Source organism: Podarcis raffonei, chromosome 11 (genome assembly GCF_027172205.1).
Source record: "Podarcis raffonei isolate rPodRaf1 chromosome 11, rPodRaf1.pri, whole genome shotgun sequence".
NCBI classification, from domain to species: domain Eukaryota; kingdom Metazoa; phylum Chordata; class Lepidosauria; order Squamata; family Lacertidae; genus Podarcis; species Podarcis raffonei.
Window position 1 is genome coordinate 35011035 of NC_070612.1, and position 22959 is coordinate 35033993.

The 22959-nt window shown below is 39.6% G+C and overlaps 1 protein-coding gene across 9 annotated transcripts in view; it reads left to right on the forward strand.

Moving 5' to 3' along the window:
- Positions 1 to 22959, forward strand: part of ADGRV1 (adhesion G protein-coupled receptor V1) — a 237345-nt gene that overhangs the window by 68960 nt on the left and 145426 nt on the right. For all 9 annotated transcript variants that reach the window (XM_053409101.1, XM_053409099.1, XM_053409103.1 and 6 more), the window contains 22 exons: positions 1041 to 1171; positions 2147 to 2246; positions 2816 to 2995; positions 3515 to 3678; positions 4575 to 4668; positions 6260 to 6338; positions 7075 to 7213; positions 7871 to 8012; positions 8412 to 8674; positions 9185 to 9360; positions 10735 to 10859; positions 11116 to 11282; positions 11938 to 12084; positions 12487 to 12594; positions 13471 to 13723; positions 14320 to 14442; positions 15227 to 15449; positions 16289 to 16493; positions 17987 to 18133; positions 18603 to 18858; positions 21156 to 21358; positions 22639 to 22815. In XM_053409101.1, coding sequence (XP_053265076.1) covers positions 1041 to 1171; positions 2147 to 2246; positions 2816 to 2995; positions 3515 to 3678; positions 4575 to 4668; positions 6260 to 6338; positions 7075 to 7213; positions 7871 to 8012; positions 8412 to 8674; positions 9185 to 9360; positions 10735 to 10859; positions 11116 to 11282; positions 11938 to 12084; positions 12487 to 12594; positions 13471 to 13723; positions 14320 to 14442; positions 15227 to 15449; positions 16289 to 16493; positions 17987 to 18133; positions 18603 to 18858; positions 21156 to 21358; positions 22639 to 22815 — 3602 coding nt within the window. The remainder of the gene's footprint in view (positions 1 to 1040; positions 1172 to 2146; positions 2247 to 2815; positions 2996 to 3514; positions 3679 to 4574; positions 4669 to 6259; positions 6339 to 7074; positions 7214 to 7870; positions 8013 to 8411; positions 8675 to 9184; positions 9361 to 10734; positions 10860 to 11115; positions 11283 to 11937; positions 12085 to 12486; positions 12595 to 13470; positions 13724 to 14319; positions 14443 to 15226; positions 15450 to 16288; positions 16494 to 17986; positions 18134 to 18602; positions 18859 to 21155; positions 21359 to 22638; positions 22816 to 22959) is intronic.

Genomic DNA, 22959 nt, shown 5'->3' on the forward strand with positions numbered 1-22959 from the left:
GGTTATGCTTGTTTGATTATTTCAACATAGATGCTAATTCTTTACAATATCAGAAGAGGGGAAATTTTTTTTACGCAACATTAACCCATGTTGTCCTATTAGCAAAACTGTACTCCATCAAAAGCACTGTCATGGCTGTGCAGAAAACTTATGTTCCTGGCATATACTTCAAGTCTTATATGTATTACATGTACATTAGATGTGTATGCATTACATCTATACTTATATTCACATACTAAAGTATGAATGAGCAATATCTATGCACATGATATGTCAAACACAGGTAACGATTAACTTTTTGTGAACTCTTCCCTCTGAAATCAAAGAAAATTGTAACACTGATGTTATCATGTAAGTTTTAACTGAAATAAATGGAATCTACAGGTAATTACAAGCATTTTTCTGCATGCATTGTGTAACATTCCACTACAGTGCAATGTTACATTATATGTAACTTTCTTGTAAAAACTACTTTAAGTAATCACATGAGACAGCTAGTACATACAGCATTTATTTTTTCTTTTAGTTGACAGGAGTTTATTTTTCTCCCTCTTGCTGTTTTTTTTGCATGTTCTGTTGGTAATTTGCTTTCAGTTGTGTTTATACTTAAATTCTTTGCATGAATTTTATATATTTCCCTGCTGCTTTCTGAAGACAGATTTTCATGATTCAGCATTCCAACAAATCTGGGTCTTTTTTCACTAAACTAATTCATTAGTAGGGTGTCTAAAGCAAGGCTTTCTATATATACCTGATAGTTTGTTTTTAAAAGGATGCTACTGTGATTATTTCATTTACAGTTTGCATGCTTCAGGGTCTTTTAGGAGCAATCTCGGCAGTGGAAACAACTCACCAAAAACTTCTCATGCACATTTGCCATTATAATGACTTGGAGCTGTTTAAGAGCACATTGGTATACTTGAAAAACTTCTGTTTGCTGCAATGGGGATTGTACAGGAGAAGTTACGGGTGGGTTATACACAAAATTTGCATCTCTTTCCTTGTGGTTACTATTGTGTTCTGCTTTCTTTAATTCCTAGGAGAGTTGCTGTCATTTCATGTCCTAAGGACTGCCCCTGGAGCAGGGAATGTCACTGTTGATTGGAAAATTGTTGGGCCCCACTTGGAACATAATTTTGAAAATGTTTCCGGCATGCTCTTTTTTTTGGAGGTAACTACAAAATGAATACATAAAGAAGTATGAATAGCTGCAATTAAGCACAGCAGATTTCTTTCCTTATTGAATTGCCTACTTTACTGTCTTAGAAATCCAGTGCAAAGCTCTTTATCAGGGTAGAGATTGAGTGGTTTGGATGCCAACCTGTTTCTTCCAGCAGAATATCATGGAACTTCTATTGCCACATTGGCCTTGTCCTGAGAATAAGTTGTAAGAAAGGAATTTCTGCCTTTGTCCAGAGTCAAGTTCTATTTCCATTGAATGCCGTTCACTAGGGTTGGAGAGCCTATGGTTGCATGTGGATGGGAGCCCAGAGAGAGAGGAAGGAGGGGCAGGGAGAAAGCCTCCTGTAAGCAGTCAGTTTAGAGCAGGGGTAGGCAACCTAAAGCCCATGGGCCGAATGCGGCCAAATCGCCTTCTAAATCTGGCCCGCGGACGGTCTGGGAATCAGCCTGTTTTTACATGAGTAGAATGTGTCCTTTTATTTAAAATGCATCTCTGGGTTATTTGTGGGGCATAGGAATTCATTCACCCCCCCCAAAAAAATATAGTCTGGCCCACCACATGGTCTGAGGGACGGTGGACCGGCCCATGGCTGAAAAAGGTTGCTGACCCCTGATTTAGAGCCCTTGTAACAGTGATCTCTCCCTCTCCAAGCAGGAAGTCTGCTGGCAGAAAGGGAGAAAGAGAAAATGGAGTTGGTCCACCCTACTGTTAGCTCTAGCTGCTTCCAGCAGCAGTACATGTGCCTGACAGATTATCCCCAAGGGTTTGTGGCCCTTGAAAGTAAAAAAAAGTTCCCACTTGTTCTGTGCAAGATGCTGAGGTATCAGTTCTGGCTTGTGGTGAAACAGCTACAGGAGATACGGGGCTGTGGTCTTCTGTAAAGGAACTGAAGATGTCTTAACTGTTTATAGTACTCAGTTGTCTATTGCATAGTGGTTCACTGGTTTCTCCCTTAAATAACAGGGATCACTGAATGCAACATTTTATGTTCACTTGTTGGATGACCATATTCCTGAAGAAAAAGAAGAATATCAAGTGATTCTGTACAACGTTAGAACTAAAGGTAACATCAGGTCACAATGGAGAAACAGCAAATAAGGGATCATCTGTACATGCATGCTTATTACTTGAGCGCTCAGCATTTTGTGGTTTACATGTATTAACAGATTCAGCAGAATGTATTAAGTGATTCAGATGAAAAGCATTGTGTCTGAAGTGATGTGAGGTGCTAGTGATGTTTTGTCTGTAGTGCTTGATCTGTGATGTCACAAAGGCAAGTGATCACATCATACTACAGTGATCAGGTGAGGGATATGTCTTTGTGAACATTGATGCCAGTTGCCCGGAAACTGCAGAGCAGTAGGGAAGGACATTGGCCTCTGGCCTTAGGACCACTAGGAGGCTGCAAACTCTGCCTCCCAGGTAGAATAGCCTGCTTTGACCTTCCCTGCCAGCCCTAAAGGGAACACTTATAAGAACTTTGACTTTAAGAGATAGTGCTTGAGTTAAATTATAGAGTTTGCAGCATCTTCAAGAAACAACTAAACTGATCTTTGGGCTATTTAAACAACAACAACAAAATACTGTGGGTGACAGTTCTGATTAACATAGTCTATTGATTTTGTTTTTCAGGGGTTGCTTCTTCTGGAGCTGCTATCTTGGATAGGCAAGGCTATGAAGCAGTTTTGACAGTAGAGGCGAGTGATGAACCACATGGAGTTCTGAGTTTTGCTCCTTCATCTAGAGTTGTTTTGGTACAAGAGGGAAATAAAACCATTCAGCTTTTCATTAACAGAGAATTTGGATCTCTAGGTTGGTATGTGGAGTGGGTTGGATTCTAAATTAATTTTATGTATTTAATAATGCTTGCATGTGTGTGTGTACCCACACATACACACACACCTTTCTACTAGCTCAGATGGGGAACCTCCGGCCCATGGGAAGAGCGGGTAGGGGAAAGAGATTGTGTGAGTTGGTGACTGACTATTTTTGCTCTGGCTATATTGCTGCCTGCTTTAGCCCCATCCACAGTTAGCAGATTATCTCTAAGGGCACCACCACCAACGAAATGCGATAGAATATTGTATCAGGGTGGAGGTGGAATTGGAATATCTGGAAAGAAAACATGTCTGAAATACTGAACAGGAGCAGATTCTAGTTGTTGAGTGTAAATTACTGTTTTTTCATAAATTTGTCGCATATGTAAGTCATTTTACATACCTCTCACTTCCACAAGAATATATGGAATTGACAAGAGTTATTTATGTCTCTTCATGTTTCAACTCCCTTGATTGAAATTATTGCTGAAGTCTTTTCTTGCATGCTCACTAGGTGTTATCAATCTCACCTATGCAACAGTTCCAGGATTTCTTGGCATAAGGAATCAAACCGACGTGATTTTGGCTGAACCAGGAGTTGATTACATACCTGTATCGGGGTCACTGCTTTTAGGAGAAGGTGAAACATTGGCTACCATAAATGTTACTATTCTAGAGGTAAATAGTAATTCCATTCAACAACAAAAAATGATTCTGATGGATGCAGGATTTAGGCCATAATACTTTGAATATAACAGAGTCATATTTATGCTATGTATATTTTATTGCTGTATGGAGTTAATTGTAGATGCAACCACCCACCCATGATTGATAAGTCATGGGGAACAGTTACAAACAGAGATATGAGATGCATACAAGTGAGATCAGCTGGTTTATTTGGCTGCCGTCACAACCAGTGTGATGTGATAATGGATCACTACACATTTTTCATTTTCAATCTCTTGGCTACACTATGCAGTAAATCTTCATGGACAGAACCAGCTCTTGTCACTGTTACAGTGGACACTTGGGTTGTGAACATGATCCGTGCAGGAGACACGTTCACATCCCACAGCATTCGCAACCGCAGCGCTGCGTCTGCGCATGCGTGGGTCACAATTTGGCACTTCTGCACATGTGCGAGTGCCGAAAACCCAAAGTAACCTGATCTGGTACTTCCGGATTCAGCACAGTGCGCAACCCGAAAACACGCAACCTGAAGCATCTGTAACCCAAGGTATGACTGTAAATCATTTTAAATTACATCATATATTATTTTACATATGTTATGTGAAGACCCACCTGAGGGCAGGTAATTAATTATCTTTTGGGAGAGAAGACTCAAACGACCTTGTGTAATAAGTGTTCTAAGGCAGGGGTGGGAGCATAAGGAATGAATGTCTCATACCTTGCTCCTCTCATTCTTGGCTCTGGCCCCACCTACCACTTGCATTTGACCCCCTGAAGGTTCCCTACCCCTGTTTTAGGATGTTAAAGAGGGCCTTCTTTGATTATTCTTGAAATGCATGTTAAAATACAATAGCATGAGCATTTATTGTATTTCTGTTTTTCAGGATGATGTACCAGAGTTACAAGAATTCTTTCTGGTTAATCTTACATCTGTGGAACTCATCATGCATCCTTTGACATCTTTCCCTCCCAGACTTGGTATACATTTCACATCTTTGCATTAGTGCCACAGTATATATCAAGCAATATACGCACTGTGTGACTTGGATATATTTTCTTGCACTAACTTTTATAAATATGAAAGCTTTCAAAATACTTTTTGGTGTGCATCAGACAGCACCTTACATTAAATGCATAGCATTCAAACTGTATTTGCATTTAAATACAGGTATGGCTTGGTAGGGTTCTTGGTAAAGAAGTGCAAAAGTGGCTCATCGGTTGGGGTGGAATACCTATGTTAGGTTCTTGGCAGGCAGGTCACTGTTGCTTACTGAGATGGCATGCGGCAAAGGCTGGGCTGTCAATATAGTGCAAATGCACCAGCAGGAGCCGTGGAGCATGTGTCCACTGCACCAACCTCCCTGACACTTTACCCTTCCCCCTCCCACCTGACCAGCCTGTTCTGGGAAAGTGTTAGCAATATACTCAAATTCCCATCTATGTTGTGATAGTGAGGCCAAACTGTTTTGTGAAAAATGCAAACTGCCCATTCTCCATAATTTCCTCTCACCAAGGCACCTTATTCGGAGATCTTAAGTGTATATGCCACAAGGCCTGAGAACTACAGACCTGTGCCACACACACTGCCATTTGAGTTGTGTTCTCCCTTTGTGGTTGGGTGTTGGGTTGCATGATACCATCTGCTCTGACATGACAGGGAGTGGCTGTCATTGAGTTTTCTCCACCAGATCTGGGACTGGTGGAAAGTTCTGCTGTTGACACAGGTGGTGTGATCTGGAGGAGTATAGAATATTATGTAAATTTGCTAATTTTGGCCATTGCACCCACTACTTTTGCTGACAGTTATTGCTCTACCCTAGGAGTGTTCTGTTGGCATATAAGTAGGGTGGGGTTTTCAAAGATGTAGCTGATATGCGGTGGCATATCTGCTGTTCCATTGGTGCAGTTGGGCTTCCTCTAAATCAGTGTTTCTCAAACTTGGGCCCCCAGCTGTTGTTGGACTACAACTCCCATCATCCCTGACCATTAGTCTGCTAGCTAGGGATGATGGAAGTTGTAGTCCAAGAACAGCTGGGGACCCAAGTTTGAGAAACACTGCTCTAAATCCTCAATCCCTCTGTCTAGCATTGCATCCTTAGTCCCTTTCAGCAAGTTACTGTCTTGGGCATGGACTGAGTCTATACTTTCAGTACTCCTGATGCTTCTGGCTGTTTCCACTATACCACTAATATTTTATGTTTGACCTCCTTTATTTGCATGTCTATAGACTTGACTGGGTTAATTCATTACAAACTTAAAGGTAAATAGAAAAATATATTGTAGTTCGCTTGAGATGTGTATTCTAGAGGTAGCGTAGAAAATATTTAGACTTGTGGTATAATTAGATGTCTCTGTTCTATTGCCTTCATTCAGTAAAGACAATGCATCTGTATTCAGAACTAATCAACCCCCATACTTTGTGGATAGATGTTGTTTATTGACTTTGGTAATTCATAAATAAACAAATATAGTAATAAATATCCACTGTTCTTGAAACATTTGTGCATCATCCAGAAATCTGAACAATGCTTAAAATATTATGCGCTACTAAAACCTATTTTATCTTTAGATGTAGATGGTTTAGCAGCACAGGTTATTATTGATGCAAATGATGGAGCAAGAGGAGTAGTTGGCTGGCAAAACACAAAGTAAGTCTCATCTTCAGCTTATGTTTGTTTTCAATTGTTTGAGCACTGAACTGTTTCCTCAGGTGTTACACGGTTGATAGTTTTGAGCAGTCAAAGTCCAGATGAATTCCAGAAAAAAGCTATGATCCAATGGATCGGATACTTCAGAGTATCCTGATTTATCTAAGAGTTTTCCCTCAGAATTTGCTTACCCCAAATCCTCAAATGCTTATAGTCTCCTAAGTTCAAATAGCAGGTTAGGCCCTTTGGAGTTCCTATAGCTATATGTGGGAGCCACTGTGTGATACCTGGGAGATCTTGGTTGAAATCCGCACACAGGCACTAAATTTTCTGATGTGTTTGGGTGTAGGAGCTATGCATGCTACCTGGAATGTGTGTGTGTGAGAGTGTATCTATCTAGGAATTGGACCTGGGACATTCTGCTTGCAAAGTGAACACTGTACCCCTGAGCTATTGCCCTTCCCCAAGTATATTAGTGCCCATAATTAAAGTATTTTTGCAACTCCTCAGCTGATCCCCATTTTACCAGCATATCAGTTGTTTATAAAGTTAGGGCTGCCATAGTCCCAAAAGTGAAAATCCTGACAGAGTTGCTGAGCTGCCTATTCCCAGATGTGTCCGGGGAAACCCAGACGTATGGCATCCCTAATAAAGTATCTGAATATTGCCAATGAAATAATAAACTTGTTGTCAATACATATAATTGGGAAGGGCTGTACTTCTTTCCCCCCAACAGTTTTGAAATAAGTGAAGTAAATGGAAGTTTGACATTAGTGGCATTCCGGGACCGAGGATCTTATGGTAAAGTGTCCTTGTTCTTGTATGCTCAGAATCTGGAAGCACATCAAGGGCTGGATTTTAATTTTTCCTCACAGGTAAGAACTAACCTTAAAAAAAAAAATACTTTTTACCATAGTACCAGCCAGCTAATTTGTTTCAGCAGTGAAATATAATCAGACAACATGCCTAGTTAGAATTTTTAAATTCTAGGGCTGGAAGGAGAATAAAGGAGAACTGAGATTGCTTTCTAGAAGGGAAAGGAAGCATAAACATCTTGACAGGTTAATAATAATAAATCACATATGGAACCTTTTTCATAGGTGAGCACATATAGAGGAGAGGGATTGAGCCCACTTGCAACCTCTGGGCATTCACCCAAACGTCAGAACAGATCTATTCATGTATGCTCAATGATCAGGAACCATGAGAAAGGCAGGTTTCACAGCTGCATGGAGAGAGCTTGTAAGTGTATATATTATATATAGACATGTAGGTTCAATTCTGACCTTCAGATAAGTACTTGGAAGTGAGGATGAGAGGCAGATAGGATCACATTCCTGAGCTCCACATGTGCCTTGAATACTCATTTGTCATCTGAAAAGGATTTATAATGTCTTTAATACTTACCATCACTGGTTTGGAAAAGTCACCTAAGATTTGCATCTTTCTTCCTATCTTTATTTGTTGAATTTTTATGAAGTATTGAATTTTGAAATGTTCTAAAATACCGTGTCATTGTGTTTTGTTGCTAGACACTTTCGTTTGCTGATGGAGAAAGGTATAAATATGTTGATGTTATGATTTTTGATGATGAGATTCCTGAAGGGGATGAGAGATTCCAGCTTATTTTGACAAACCCATCCCTTGGGTTAGAGTTAGGCGAAAACACAACAGGTAACATTAACTAATCTTAAAACTAGTTCTGTATGTTGTGATTACAGAATTACATTGTACAAACCATAGTTAGCCCCAGTGGATAATTATGTGTTTTTCCTCAAGACTGTTAAATTCCAACAAGAAAATTAGCCAGCTACCAACACTGTTTAATATTTGTGGGACAAGAAAATTAGCAGCAAACAATCTGTGGTATTGTTTTGCAATTAGTTGAAGAAATAGTAACATCACATGTTAAATGTCGCACAAAGGAAAACACATACTTAATAGTTGATTCTAAGATCCAGCATTATTTTGGGATTCATCAGCAACACATTTGCATTTTTGCTCCTGTATATATAATATGGGTAAGATTATCCTAGATGAATTTTAATAATTGCATTCATTTTCTGTTCAAAGCCACTGTTACCATCCTTGCCAATGATGATGGCCATGGAGTTTTGTCCTTCAACAACAGTGAACATTTCTTTCTAAGGGAACCATCAGCACTATATTTAATGGAAAGTGTTGCAGTACTCACCATTATCAGGGAACCTCCTCAGGGAATCTTTGGAACTGTGACTGTCCAGTATCTTGTGAGAGAGATAAATTCTTCTGAAGCATCTATAGATTTGACTCCATCACAAGGCTATGTTGTTCTAGAAGAGGGAGTCAGATTCAAGGTAATATGCAGGTAGTTATTACAAAGTGGAAGAAATGTTACTTGGTTTCATATAGGGATGAGGAAGAAATTCCTATTTTAATGAGAACCTATACTTACTGTGTTTTCTGAACCAATATACAAAACAAAACTTTGCTTTCCTTCAAAATTCACACACCTCCAAATTTTATGATGCAATTTTCCAACTCAAAGATGTGTTACAATAAACTGTATATTAGGGGAAAGTACAGAGTAAAATGCTTAGATTAGCAAAAAGTATGTACAAAAATATACTATATGTGAGAATTTGCATGGTGGATCATTCAAAAACAGGTTTTTCTATTTTTATATGAAAATATGATTCAGTATCTGAAATGTTACAGTCCAGAATTCTGCCATTTTATTATGTGTAATGTGTAGAACCGTTCCAATATAATATAGTGAAGTTGGCATCAATCTACTTTCTGTTTCAAAAATTCATTGTCATTGTCTATGCAATAATTTCACTTTATACATTTGTTTTCTCTTATAGACTTTGCATATAACTGCCATACTAGATACTGAACCAGAAATGGATGAACATTTTGTTGTTACCCTGTTCAGTCCAACAGGTGGAGCCAGACTGGGCACAAGAGTAGAAACTTTTATCACAGTCTTGCAGAATCAAGCCCCATTGGGACTTTTCAGTATCTTCCCAGTTTCAAATAGGTATACCAGCAATGCCAACCAGTAAATGCCACTTTTTGTTTGTTTGTGGATAGGATATTGTCCTGCATTTTATGTTGGTTGAATTATTCATTTTTAAAAATTTATGTTAAAATACTGATAAATGTAGATGCTTATAAACCCATAAGTCAAACATATCTAAGATCTATCATTAAATACACAACTATAAGCACTGATATCATTACATATTTTTCATTTTCATAACTCAATTAACTGTTGTCAGCTCTTAACAAAAACAAATGTGTTCTGTTTATTGCCTCCTAATCCCTAAATTTCACTCACTTTAGACAATTGTGCTAGCTGCCATACCTTGATAATCCATTATTTAATAGTAGATGTCTTTGGATTCTACTAGTGTCTTGCACCTAACTTTTTTTTGTAGATGTCCATGAATCTGTTTACTAAAGAACAATTCTATTTTCATAAAAATACCTTAGAAGGCCCAAAGTAAGATGATGGGAGTTATGACACTTCATAGTTTTATATTTTATTAATTGCATTTACAGGGTGGGATCCAGAATATCCCTTGCATGAACAGATGTGCTCCTTCCAGTTGAGGAAAATAATGAAATCCAGAGGAAGCTCCCACAGGAGGAAAGGCGAAAGGGTTTTTTTTTTTTGCTGATTCCCAGCCTGTACCACCTCCTACAGCTTTCCTTGTGGCATAGGGGGTGACAAGGGAATGAGGAATCAGAAAAAATGGTCCCCTCCTTCTCCATCACAAACATTACATAAGCAGAGCTGTTCATGGGACCTTCAAATCTGAGTCGCAATTCCCACCCCACCCAGGATAGTTTGCACAGCAGGGTATATCTACTACATATGTAAACATATGTGTTAATTATCTTATTTGGGGTGAAATAAATAATATAAAACCTTATAGTGATTTTCTTTCATGTTAGTGCAAATGAATTTTTTCATCCCTATTGTAAGTACAGTGGAAACTCGATTGTCGAACGTAATCTGTTCCGGAAGACCGTTCGACTTCCGAAACGCGTTCAACAACCGAGGCGCAATGAGAAAATGGAAAAACACACAGTGGAAGCCATTCAACTTCCAAGGTGCATTCGAAAATGGAAGCAATTACTTCCAGGTTTTCAGTGTTTGGGTTCCGAAACATTCGGCTTCTGAGACGCTCGAAAACCGAGGTTCCACTGTATTATATTCCAGTCAGACTCCATAACTGCTGGACCTAGTGGATCTTTTCACACTTAATGTACCAATCCCATGGTTTGGAGGATTGAATTTGGAGGGTGGAACAGGCCTCAGATCCTCGTTTTGTGAAGGCTCTCCATACCCTAGTCTTATGAAGGACATTAATTTCTTTACTTTAGTAATGGTCTCCATAACTTTTAGGACAAATTCTCTCATAATTGAAGAAGGCAACACTACAGTCTACTTGAAAATATCCCGGAGCAATGGGATGAACACATCAGTGAGTGTGGAATGGGAAACACAGTCTGATACTGCATTTGGGATAAGTAAGTCAATTCATGAGTAGGTTTTTTAAAATAAAATATTACAAATTGGCCTAATAAAACAAGGAGAACTAAGTTGTACCCAGGAGCTGACTTGACCAATGTCACCGGCTGTAAATCTATCACTGTTTTCTCTGCTGCACACTTTTTCTTCTTTTGCATTTGAAATGAGGCCCTCGCTTCTATAATATGGGTTGCTCTTTCTTTTTCCCCCTGCCAATCCACACAGTAACTGGTGCATATTTTCTTCTTGTTGCAGAAGGTGGATTAAGTGTGTTGTCCATTTTACAAAGTTTTGCAGAAGAACCAATATCCAGCTGGTGCTTCATTGCAGCAGGGGACTCTCTCTATGGCATATTGTTGCGGACGCACCCAGCTGTAAATTCTTCAATATTCCAGTGGCGGGGAGTTTTCGTTCCTGTTGAGGTATATACACACTGTTAGAAAACAAAGTGTTCCCATGTGAAAATAAAATGGAAAGAACAGCACTCGGGAATAATCCAGATTAGTATTAGCACTGTTTCAGGACATACAAAATATTGCAACAACAGTAACAGGGAGCCAGTGTCCAACGACATCTGGTGGGCCACAGGCTTCTCGAACCTAGATCTCTACGGGCTTGAAGAGTTGCCAGTTGGTGGGGCAGGGCAGGCAGGGCAGAGCTGCTCACCTACTTTCTCAACATCAAGCACCACCACTGGTTCCTTAGAAGCTAAGGCACAAGGCACGGAGACCTCAGTGTGGTACGAGCACAGTGGCAGGAATGTTGGATTGGCTCCGCCAGTGCACCGGCACTGTGCTTACCTCTCTGCACCTTGTACCCCTCCATCTCAGCAACTGGCAGTAATGCTCAGTGTTGGAAAAGCAGGTGAGCAACTCTGCCCTGCCTCACCAACCATTACTTCATGCTGGTTGACAGCTGTGAGAACAGAATGATGATCTAGATGGACCTTTGACCTGATTCAACATTCTCTTCTTACGTACAGAGGATCTCCTTTGGAACCTGCCTTCATCTCACCTTAATATAATGCATGGTACTAAAAGTGCTGAAGTCATTGACTCCATGATTTTTTCCCCTTAGGATTTTAGTATTGCGAATCCTCATCAATGCATGGCATTTCAAATCAATGGTGCTTCCTACCTAATAATTACTCATGGTGGAATGAAACAAGATAGACCTTCTAACAACACTGTGTACTCCTTCACCCCTGGATTCCAGATGCTACAGGTAACATTTTTAGCTCATCCAAAAGTCTTTTAAACCCAATATACTTACATAGATTTGGTGGAGTGCATTCACTTTCAGCATGCTTTCCTGTGATAGTTGTCATATAGTTGGAAGGGGGTCCAAACTGGGCTGGAGTAAGGGGCATTCCCCCCTTGTTTCCCCAATTTAAATCAAGCTCCAAGCAGAAATTAGGCATAATGGAGGAAATGACAGCTACCTATTTTGTATTTGTTTCCCATCCCCTCTTCAGTGGCAGACCTGGGTCTTTAAAATTTCATTGGGGCCCTGCACGCCCCCTTCTTGCCTTCTGTTCTTCTCCATTCACTACATTATAGTACAATATTAAATAAATTACATGTGTGTCTATGCCCTCAATTTGATAAATCTTTCCCCCCCTTGCAGATCCAGACCATCTTTGTGCCGGATATCAGGGATATAAAGTTTTTCAGTTTGGACCAAAACCACTACTTGGTTATTGCAAGTTGTATGCCTGAATCCAATTCTCTACAGGTTGAAAGATCTTCCTTATTCTTCCTGTGTGATGTGTGCTTGTTCTTTAGACTGTTGAGATTAACGTATTCAGAACTTTTGCAGCATTCTGAATGGTTTAAGCATCTGAATAGAAATAATGCACCAAATTCAATTTGATGTAATTGAAGTAAGAAGACTGGGGTAATTTCTGTTGTTGTTCAATAATTTGTAAATTGACTGCAGATGCTTACTATATATTTTCATAAACAAGATTTCTAAAGCACACCAATAAATATAGCTAGAATAAATATAGCTAGAATAAGGTATATTATTCTGGAGTTGTCAGAGTTGCTTCTTTCCTTACTGATTAAACTGCTTGTTCTGGTATGGTATAGACAAATAATAAGTTAGAAATTTGGGTTGTATTGGACTTACATTTACCCTATCATAGCTTTCTGCTTGTAAGTACTGCATTTGTTTCTGATACTTTCATGAATGCTTCAGTTGATCAGTCAACCTCAAGCTCATTTTGAGGGTGTGACTTACAGGAGGCATATCCCGATTTTTCATATCCTAAATAAACACTATGCCAGTATTTCATATGTTTATTACATTTATATCTCAATGTGGCATACATACTTTACCTTTTTATGCTCACAGCAATGATTATGTGAGGAATGCTAAGTTGAGAGTGAGTGAGTAACTGGACCAAGTTCACCCAGTGTACTTCATGGCTAAATGAAGATTATGAACCCTGATCTCCCAGGTCCTAGTCCAACACTCTAACCACTACACCACACTGGCTCTTAATGACTTAATGTTGGGCTTAATGACATTTTAACATGACTTCTGATTTCTTTGTGTATAGTCTGAGCTGTAACAAGAGGTGTTTTCTTCTCCCCTCATTTTCCACAGATTTTCCTCTGGGATAATGGCATCTTTAGATTCCATCATCAGCTCTCGGTGAATGGAGTTCTAAGCGTGGATCTTTTCTCAAGGGGAGGCACTACATATCTAGTTGTGGCTCCATCAGACACCTCACATGCTCCTCTTTTATACCAGTGGTCAGATAACAAATTTAGAAAGCTTCATGAACTGCCAATCAATGGTGTAACAAGAGTCAAAGCCTTCATTTCTGGATCTGACATCTACCTAATTTTTGCAAAAGGTATTCATACAAACAAGAGCTGTTTGACAGAAATACATTAAGATTCAGCTGTTACTATGGAAATAGAAACATGAAATGGGGACGGAAATTACTTCTTTATGACTCTTATCAAGAAAATGTTTCTATGGCCTCTTTATTATATAAAAATCTTGTCCTTGCCAATGTTAGGTACACTTATGATATTGAATAATAAAAAATGGTAATAGTAATATTATTATTTCTTCTATCTTGTTCTTCCTTCAAAAGGAACTCAGGATGGCTAGCAATGATCAAATGTGCAGCAGATACTTTTTCAAGAAGCACATCAGAAGCTAGTAATTTACAATTATTTTGATTTCTACATTTTATTTGATTCTTAATTTTAAAAAAAATCTTTATCAAATACTTCACTTAGGTAGAAATTAATAAATAAAATCCCAGAAGTTGGTCCCATCTGTGGTTCTAGTTATATCATACTTTTGCTTTTCCTGAGATACATAAAATAAATAAATACTTTCAGGTACTATGGTGCTAGTCACTGTGCAAATAATTACCTGATAATCTGGTTAAAATATTTGCATGCAAGCTTATGCTCTTCCTCTTCTTATTCTCCACAGGGCCCAACAATACATGTGAAGTTTTTGTGTGGGAGACTGGACAACCTTCATTCAGGCATTTTCAGTCCCTTTTTATAAAAGCTGTAAATGAAATCCATACTTTTGTCCCACCCTCAGGTGTAGGTATGTGGGTTTTTTGGTTGGTGTGGGGAGAAGGTCCTCTTACAGCTGGCTTCTACAAAGTGCTTTCCCAACACTTTGTATCATCTCCTTGTTGGAAAAAGCATGCACATGGCAACATCATGTATAAATAGCACAAATATTCCTTTTTGTGCACGTGCACGCCGAGAGATGTTGCAGTTGGCCATGGCTTCTCAGTGTACATATGCAGGGAAATGATTGGGATACATTTATTCTGGTGTCAAAAGGTGTTTGAAGGTCTGAATCTAGAAGGATACCTAATGGGCATGTTTTTGTTGTTTTGTTGCTGATATTACTGTATTTTCTCTGTATGGCATACTAGCTCTGTGTAGTATCATGGAGTTGCATGAACACGAACATGAAACTAATATACTGAAGGATATTGATGCCAGGTTTAGAAGAAGTAAATAATTTAATGCAGGAAACAATCTTCCTATGAAATCAAAATGAAATGTCAATATTAGACAGAAAAATAAAGAGTTGATGAGACAGACGTAATGTTAATTGTTAAAGCAATTTTATCCAGGCAGAGCAAGCATTTCATTATACTTGAAAACCATTCTTTTCTAACCTTTATTTTTCATATTCTAAAAAATAAGTTGAAAACTTTACTTGAAGTAAAAATATAAAGAGGAATTAAATGTTAAGCAAATGCTTAGATGTAACAAACATTGAAAGCAAACTAACCAGCTCTTCTTTTCTTTCAACATAAACATATTAAATTTGTCCCTCTAAAGTACTTTCCTTTTTCTATTTCTTGATGCAGGCCATTTGCTCTTTGCTAGCAAGGATAAATCAGCTCTATATTCTTGGAACTCAGAAAAAAACCAGTTCTCTCCATTGCTGGAAGCCCCTTCTGCCAATCATGTCACCACTGTCAGTGTAGTGTCTCTTAATTCCAACAAAAGTCTAATTGTCTTGTCTGCAGAATCCTACTCCTATGTTTATGAGCTGACTGCAGTCTCCAACCAATCAGATTTTATACCAAGGTAGGTTCCTGATTTTATCCATTGACTTACAAGCAGACAGAGTGAGTTTTTCCTCTCTAGTTTTAGTTGTAATGTCTAAAACAAATTTCATTTCCACAATCTTCTTTCTCTTCCATTTGCTTTAACTTTATGGGACCCTTATATGATCCTATAATCTACACATCAGTTCTGACCCTTTGAATATCTAGTGAACATGCTATAGTCAGAAAGCTATGTACAAATCAGTCACTGAGAATACTATCTGTGGAGCTATGTAGAAACCCAGGATAGAGTAGGCAGGGAGTAAACAGACGTGCTGTAGTAGGAGCCAAAATAGTCAGGATAGAAGCCTCATCTGCATTATACATTTAAAACAGTCTAATACCATTTTATACAGAAATGGTTCCCCCCAGTAAATCCTGGGGACTGCCATTTAATAAGGGGTTCTGAGAGCTGTTGAGAGACCTCTGTCGCCCTCACCCTGAAGGTAGAAGTCTTTATTAATCTGATGTATTGCTCATTCCAGTCAAAAACACCTCCTCCATCTTCTTGAGTTCAAAGGAGTTTAAAGTTAAGGTGTGTTCTACTCATAACCATCCCTACTACATGCTGGCTCAAAAGAGGAAGAAAATACAATATAAATTGTTTGCTTAAAGTATGTATGAGTAATGTTTCTTGTAATGCTACATAAAATACAACAAATGGTAACTGAAAACTTAGGAGTCAAATTTATACCTTTTAATTATTATGGTCTGCGATACATTATTTTTGCATGACAAACCCATTTTTTTTTGCTATAGTTGTCTTGGATAACTAGTCTTTAATTATAATTATGCTCTCTATATGTGTTTTTATGCTAGTTCAGGTGAACTGATATTTGAACCTGGAGATCAAGAAGTTGTAATAGCAATCAATATATTTGATGACACAATCCCGGAGGAAGAAGAATTTTTTCGAGTATGGCTGAAAAATCCAAAGGGTGGTGCAGAAATTGGTCCTAATGGTTATGTTACCATAATTATACCACCAAATGATGATGCCCATGGAGTTGTTGCTTTTGCCCAGGTTATTGAGTTATATTAGAATATATTTGCAGTAGACCAATATCAGAGCAATGTGAATACTTAGATCTATTATTCTGATGCATTATTATTATTCACACCTTCTTTATATGAATGAAAATAAGTATGTTAGATGTAAGGCTACATAAAATCATGTCTAAATAGTTCCCCCTTGCAAAATAGCCCACCATGTTATTCACTGTAACTTGGAGCTTTTTATCATGTAATTCGCTTAGCTTACAATGGAACAAATTATAATAATACATGAAATTAAATTTACTGCATTTGCACCTCTTAGCTTAGGGTATGTATGTGGATTCCATCTCCCTTAATTTTATCTACAGAACAAACCTGTGAGGTTAGTTGGTCTGAGAGAGAATAGCTTGCCCAATATCACCCACTGAGCTTCACTGCTAAGAGGGGCTCAGACACAGGTCTCTAGTCCAAGTCCACCATTCTAGTTGCTGCTCTATGCTAGTTGCGTGTCGAGGTCCCCAGGGCCACCCCAATAACTCACACATCACACCAAATCTTTTTGTTTAAGGTTTTTGGCATAATTTTGGCCACAACTTTATTAAAATACAAACATGTGAGTGGTTGCTTAGGCATTGGTTGCGACTATCTGCCCCCACCGTGGGGGACAGACTGACATTCCGCATGCCTGCGAAAGTCAGAAAAGGGGAATACACTTGGGGGTAGCGACGGAGCAGGGAACCTGCCCTCAGCCCTCCCCAAATGCAGCCAGGAGCTCTTACAGTGGCCCGAGCCCCCTTGACAGGGTGGACAAGCAATAGTTAGCCCCCGATTCCTTTAACGGAATCCCTTGCAGCAGCAGCATTAGAGGGGCAGGCACAGCCAATCCATGCCCCTCAACCAACCAAACCATAAACCAATGCCTAACTGCAACCTTACAAGTTGTGACGATTTGCTATGCAGTAGGCAAAAACCAAATGGCCCCAGCCAATCAGCCAGATGGACAAAATTCCTACCGGGCCCCTGCCCCAAAAGCAGATGACCCCATGACAGGCATAGCAAGGTCAAAGCGAACAACCCTATTCTAGGGAGGGAGGGAGGGACGGGCAATCCGATGCACGGGCAAAAAGAGGAAGCCCTAGCCTCATGCAAGGAGTTTAAGCATTTCTGACTGTCAATCAACAAATGGCAACATTAACTTCTTCCCAGCAACAAGGGAAGCCCAATTGCATTAGTGGCCAACGGTCAATTAGCCCGCCCCACAACTTTGGAGTGTCCTGGCGGCCCCCACCGCAACACGTGCTCTCCATGAAGGAGAACACGCCTTTCCTGAAACATATGAGAACTTGGACTATTTTAAAACATGAAGTTAATGTATATGTAAAACTCCTTATATATTGATTTGGAAATTAAATATGAAGAATCAAGTCCGTCCGCCCCCCCATGCTACTTAGCTGTAACATTTTTATGCATTCCTGTTGAAGTTGCTCACATGCTTTTCTATTTCATTTGTACATTTTTTAGAATTCTTTATTTAAACAAGTAGAAGAAATGGAAAAGGACACTTTGATCACCTTGAATGTTGAACGCTTAATAAGTACCTATGGACGTGTTACAATACAGTGGGAGGCCCATGGGAGCATTAACGATATATTTCCAACTTCAGGGGTGGTACGTATTTTGTCAAGCTGAATATTAGCTGCAGAAAATGTGTAAAGCTCTAATTACTAGTATACAAGCAATCTAATTAATTACTAAGTTGCCTATATAAGCACTAAAAATCATGTTTGCTGACAGATTAACACGAGAAAAAGTTTTCTTCTATTGACTTGTGATGTCATGGATAATGACTTGGTCATTTGAAATGCAGTTTGGTTTCCGTTGTGAGCAAATACAGCCATTATGAGCTCCTGAGGGGCATGAGTCCATATGGGATATGAACAAACCAGCCTAAATCATGAACTACTTCTTGCATGAGCAAAAGTACAATCTGCAACATGCCTAATTTAAGCCTATTCATTTCAATGCCTCTACTCTGAGTAGATCTTGGTTAAATTCAATCTACTGTTTCTGAATCAATGTTTTATCCTAGGCTACTTTTAAAACATTCTGGTGAATATTTCCTCCTCAAAATCTTTAGATTACATTTTCAGAAGGTCAAGCCTTGTCCACGATCACCTTAACAGTCCTTGCAGATGTCATTCCTGAAGTTGCAGAGACTGTGATTATAACTCTTACTCATGTCAGCACTATGGGAGTTCTGGATCCCAAAAGAGGAGCCACCATCGATCCAAACAAAGCAAAAGCTGTACTTTCCATTTTGCCTAATGACATTCCTTACGGCACAGTAGGATGGCATACAGACTCTCTCTTTGTTAAAGTAGCAGAACCTGAAGGTGAGTCAATTCTGTGATCCTCCTGTGAAAAGCACATTTTCCTGTGATGGTAATTTGTTTTAACCGGTTTTAATATCAAAAATTAAATTGCTGTAACCCATCCTGGGACCTGCTGGTGATGGACAGGTAATTAAAAATATTTCCAGATCTCTTTATGAGAACAGTTCAGCTTTACAGAGCAGACTTGATTGGGGGCAGGGAATAAAGAAGTACATCCACCTATTTACTTGTGCCAGCTGTCACTACATCAGCCCTGAGGAGAGCTTGAGGACCCAAAGTTGCCATCAGCCTGCCCCTTCCTTGCCTCAGAAAGTTTGGGGACTTTCATCTGTGGGTGAAATGCTGGCCATAGCTTTCAGCTCACCTTGGTGCAGCAGAGGCTTCCACAGTGGTGGAGCCCACTATCTACTGGTGCTCCTGTTCACCGGCAGATGGGAAAAGTTAAGATAGTCCTCGTTAGTACTTTTTTTCTGCCTAATAAGTTAAAAAACACACCTTTGAGATGCAGTGATATAGCAGTGAGATCCATATATTTCAACAAGAGAATGTACAGTATTATCTCTGGATCCTCCATGCATGCATTTTGTTCTTGTGCCCAGCTACAAAACACCTTACAAGACTTGCCTCGCAAAATATTTCCACCCTTTGCTGTAGCACAGGGCTTGGACTCGCATGTTTTGGCCATCTAAATTTGCTTTTAGTCATGTCCAGATTGGGCAGATTTTATTGGCCCTGTTGATGCAATTTTTTAAATATAATTTATTGAATGAGTCGTTGCTGTTCAGTTAGCCCTGCTGGATGCTTTTCAAGTTCTGATATAATGAAAGGGAGCAAAGCAAGGCAGATCCCAACATTTGTTGCTGATTCGTTGCATCACAGTGTGTTCTGTTATTTCAACTGTTGTTTTATTTTAAGTAAATATATTGTTTTATTCATTTTAATGCCACTCTTCAGCTGAAGAAAACTCCAGAACAGCCTGGGATAAGGCAGTCCCTCTCTTAGGCTTACAATCTGAAGCATATGACACAAACAGAAAAGGGGCTGGAGCATGGTGGAATCAAACTCTGGCACCACTTCTTAGTTACTTGGTTCTTGTAAGGACCAACCAGAATAAAACTGAGTTGAATCAAATGTACCAATAAAAAGGTAAAGGTAAAGGACCCCTGACAGTTAAGTCCAGTCACGAACAACTCTGGGGTTGCGGTGCTCAATTTGCTTTACTGGCCAAGGGAGCTGACGTTTGTCAGTTTTTCCGTGTCATATGGCCAGCATGACCAAGCCGCTCTGGCAAAACCAGAGCAGGACACAGAAATGCCATTTACCTTCCCGCCGAAGCGGTACCTATTTATCTACTTGCACTTTGACATGCTTTCGAACTGCTAGGTTGGCAGGAGCTGGGACAGAGCAACAGGAGCTCACCCCATCGCAGGGATTCGAACCGCCGACCTTCTGATCAGCAAGCCCAACAGGCTCAGTGGTTTAGACCACAGTGCCACCTGCGTCCCTTCAATGATAGGACACGGCAGAGACATGGAGATTAATGAAAAAGTGCAAACAAGTAAAAGCAAAAAAATGTCTCCCCTGTCTTTGCTTAAAATTATGGAGCAGATACTCTTGTACTCTGCCAGGGATGGCCAACTCCCAAGAGACTGCGATTTTGTTAAAGACTGGCAGTGTCAGGTCAAAGTTGTTGAGCTTTTCTTAGGGAGGAGAAGAAAAGCCCATTTTGGGGGAGAGCAGGGCAAAATGTTGAGCTTCTTTGGGGGGAGCCAGTGATCTACCAGTGATCTACCACAGACGTTCAGTGATTTACCGGTAGATCACGATCTACCTGGTGGATGTGCCTGTGCTAAATAATTTCCTACCTCTCTTTGAAATCTTCAGGGGCCAATATAGCTTTGAAGTATTGTGAAGTGCTACTAGCCCCAGATTTTGATCATTTGCCCCCACCTCCAAGAAATGCTTCCACTGCATCTATAACTCACTGAACTAGAAGAAAAAAAAATTATTCTGTTTCAGAGATTATATCAAAGATGTGTTGGATAAGAGATCCAATGTGGAGTAATGGTTAGAGTGCTGGAATAGGACTTGGGGGACCAGGGTTTTAATCACCACTCTGTCATGAAGCCCACTGAGTGACTTTGGGCCAGCTAATGTCTCTCATCATAACCTACTTCACAGGTGTGTTGTGTGTATGCCGCCTTTAGCTCTTTGGAGAAAGGGTAGAATATAAATGTAACAATAAATAAATAAATATTTTAAAACTTTATTACAAGTTTTTTCTCCAATCTTTTCAGAGAAACCCACCATCGTTACTTTACATGTTCTTAGAGAACAAGGATTTGCTGGTGATATCAGTGTGCAGTTGATCTCCCAGCCCATTTTTTCACTCCCGCTTGTCAATCAAGCCATTGAAAATGAGGATTATAGGTTGGAAAACAAGACCATTATTATGCCAGCGAACATGACAATGGCTTCAGTAAATGTAGTCATTTTGCCAGTGAGTATTTTAATGTATCTTTTTCCTTCACTCATGCATCTCTCCATGGTTGATGTGACTAAGCAGCCAAACTCTACCCAAATTCCTAGGCCTAGTAAATGACAGTTCTGATGACTGACAAAAGATGCAGCATCCCAGATCATCTAGCAAATAGGTAAATTCACTTTTGCTGCTTGTTACTCCACAGCTGCCGCCTCTGTGCTCTCTTGATCTACTTCGTTTGTACATGAAGCACATGTGATAAGGGTGTGGGAGGATGCATTGTGATGCATGAGGCCATGATGGGAAACAAAGTTCACAATCAGTGCCCTACAGATTGCGTCTAAACAAGTTGTGTTCAGAGCAGGCCCATTGAAATTAATGGAACACAATTAGCCATACCCTTAATTTTATGACTAATATGGGATACAATCCTATGTTCTCAAGATGCACTTTGATAACACACATGTCCTAAAATTCAGCCAGGTTTACAAAGCTCAGAATAGAAGTGAATGTTTATTCTAATTTATTTGATTGGACTCCTAAACCAGCTGCCCAAATCTTGTTTACAGTAGGGTCAGGGCACCCATTACTGTTTGGAGTCCTAGACTGTGTAAACACCATATATTTAAAGCACATGACTTCCCTCAGACAATCCTGGGAATTATAGCTCTTTGAGGGGTAAACTGCGGTTCCCAGGATTCTTTGGGAGAATCAATGTGCTTTGAATGTATGGTTTGTAACTGCTGAGATTTTCAGGCTGCAGTGATTACTCAGAAATAGTTTCTGCTCTGTTTGATAGCGCTTACTTAATCCATGCATAGGAGTACAGCCTTGGTGTCTGCTTACTGAGGCTGGACTGAGGTGATGTATGAACTAGGCCAGTGGTTCTGAACTGGTGGTCTGTGGACCCGAGGGAGTTTGCATAACCCACTCAGGAGATCTGTGGCACCATTCACAACAAAAACTACCACAGAGATATCAAAATTGTCAAAAGTAGGGGGTCCAAGGCTTGGCTTTTGAAAAACAGGGGGACTGCAGTACTTAGCTAATTGGGAACCACTGAGCTAGGCCTAGAATTAAGTACTATGGCCAAAATGTGATGTACTCCAAGCTAGCTCTATATGATGGGGCCTTTATACTTTTGCAAGGACAATTTACATATACAATAATAAGATGCAATTGCAATGCAATATTTTCATAGGCAAAAGAAGGAGGGGAGAGTGCGTCCATTTTGTTATAGCCCCAGTATTTGAGAGATTCACATTCCACCTTTCCATTTGTCATTTCCACCCCGACAGGATAACATTCCAGAATTACAGGAGATATTTGTAATCAATATTAGCAGTGTACAGTTGCTGGACTCATCCCTTACTGGCGGAGGGCCAAGTGTGAAAAGACTTGGCTTAGAAATAGCTGAGATAACAATTGAAGAGAATGATGATCCTAGAGGAATATTTTATTTCAGTGCTGCCAAGGTGAGAACAAACTGAAAAATGTCAATGCCCCCATGCTGTCGTTATTCTTGGTCTCAGTAATCTGAAACTGACTTTGTTTGTAGATGGTTGGGCTGATTGGGGCATTTTATATCTCAGCTTAAGAAGATGAGATATCACTTGCCC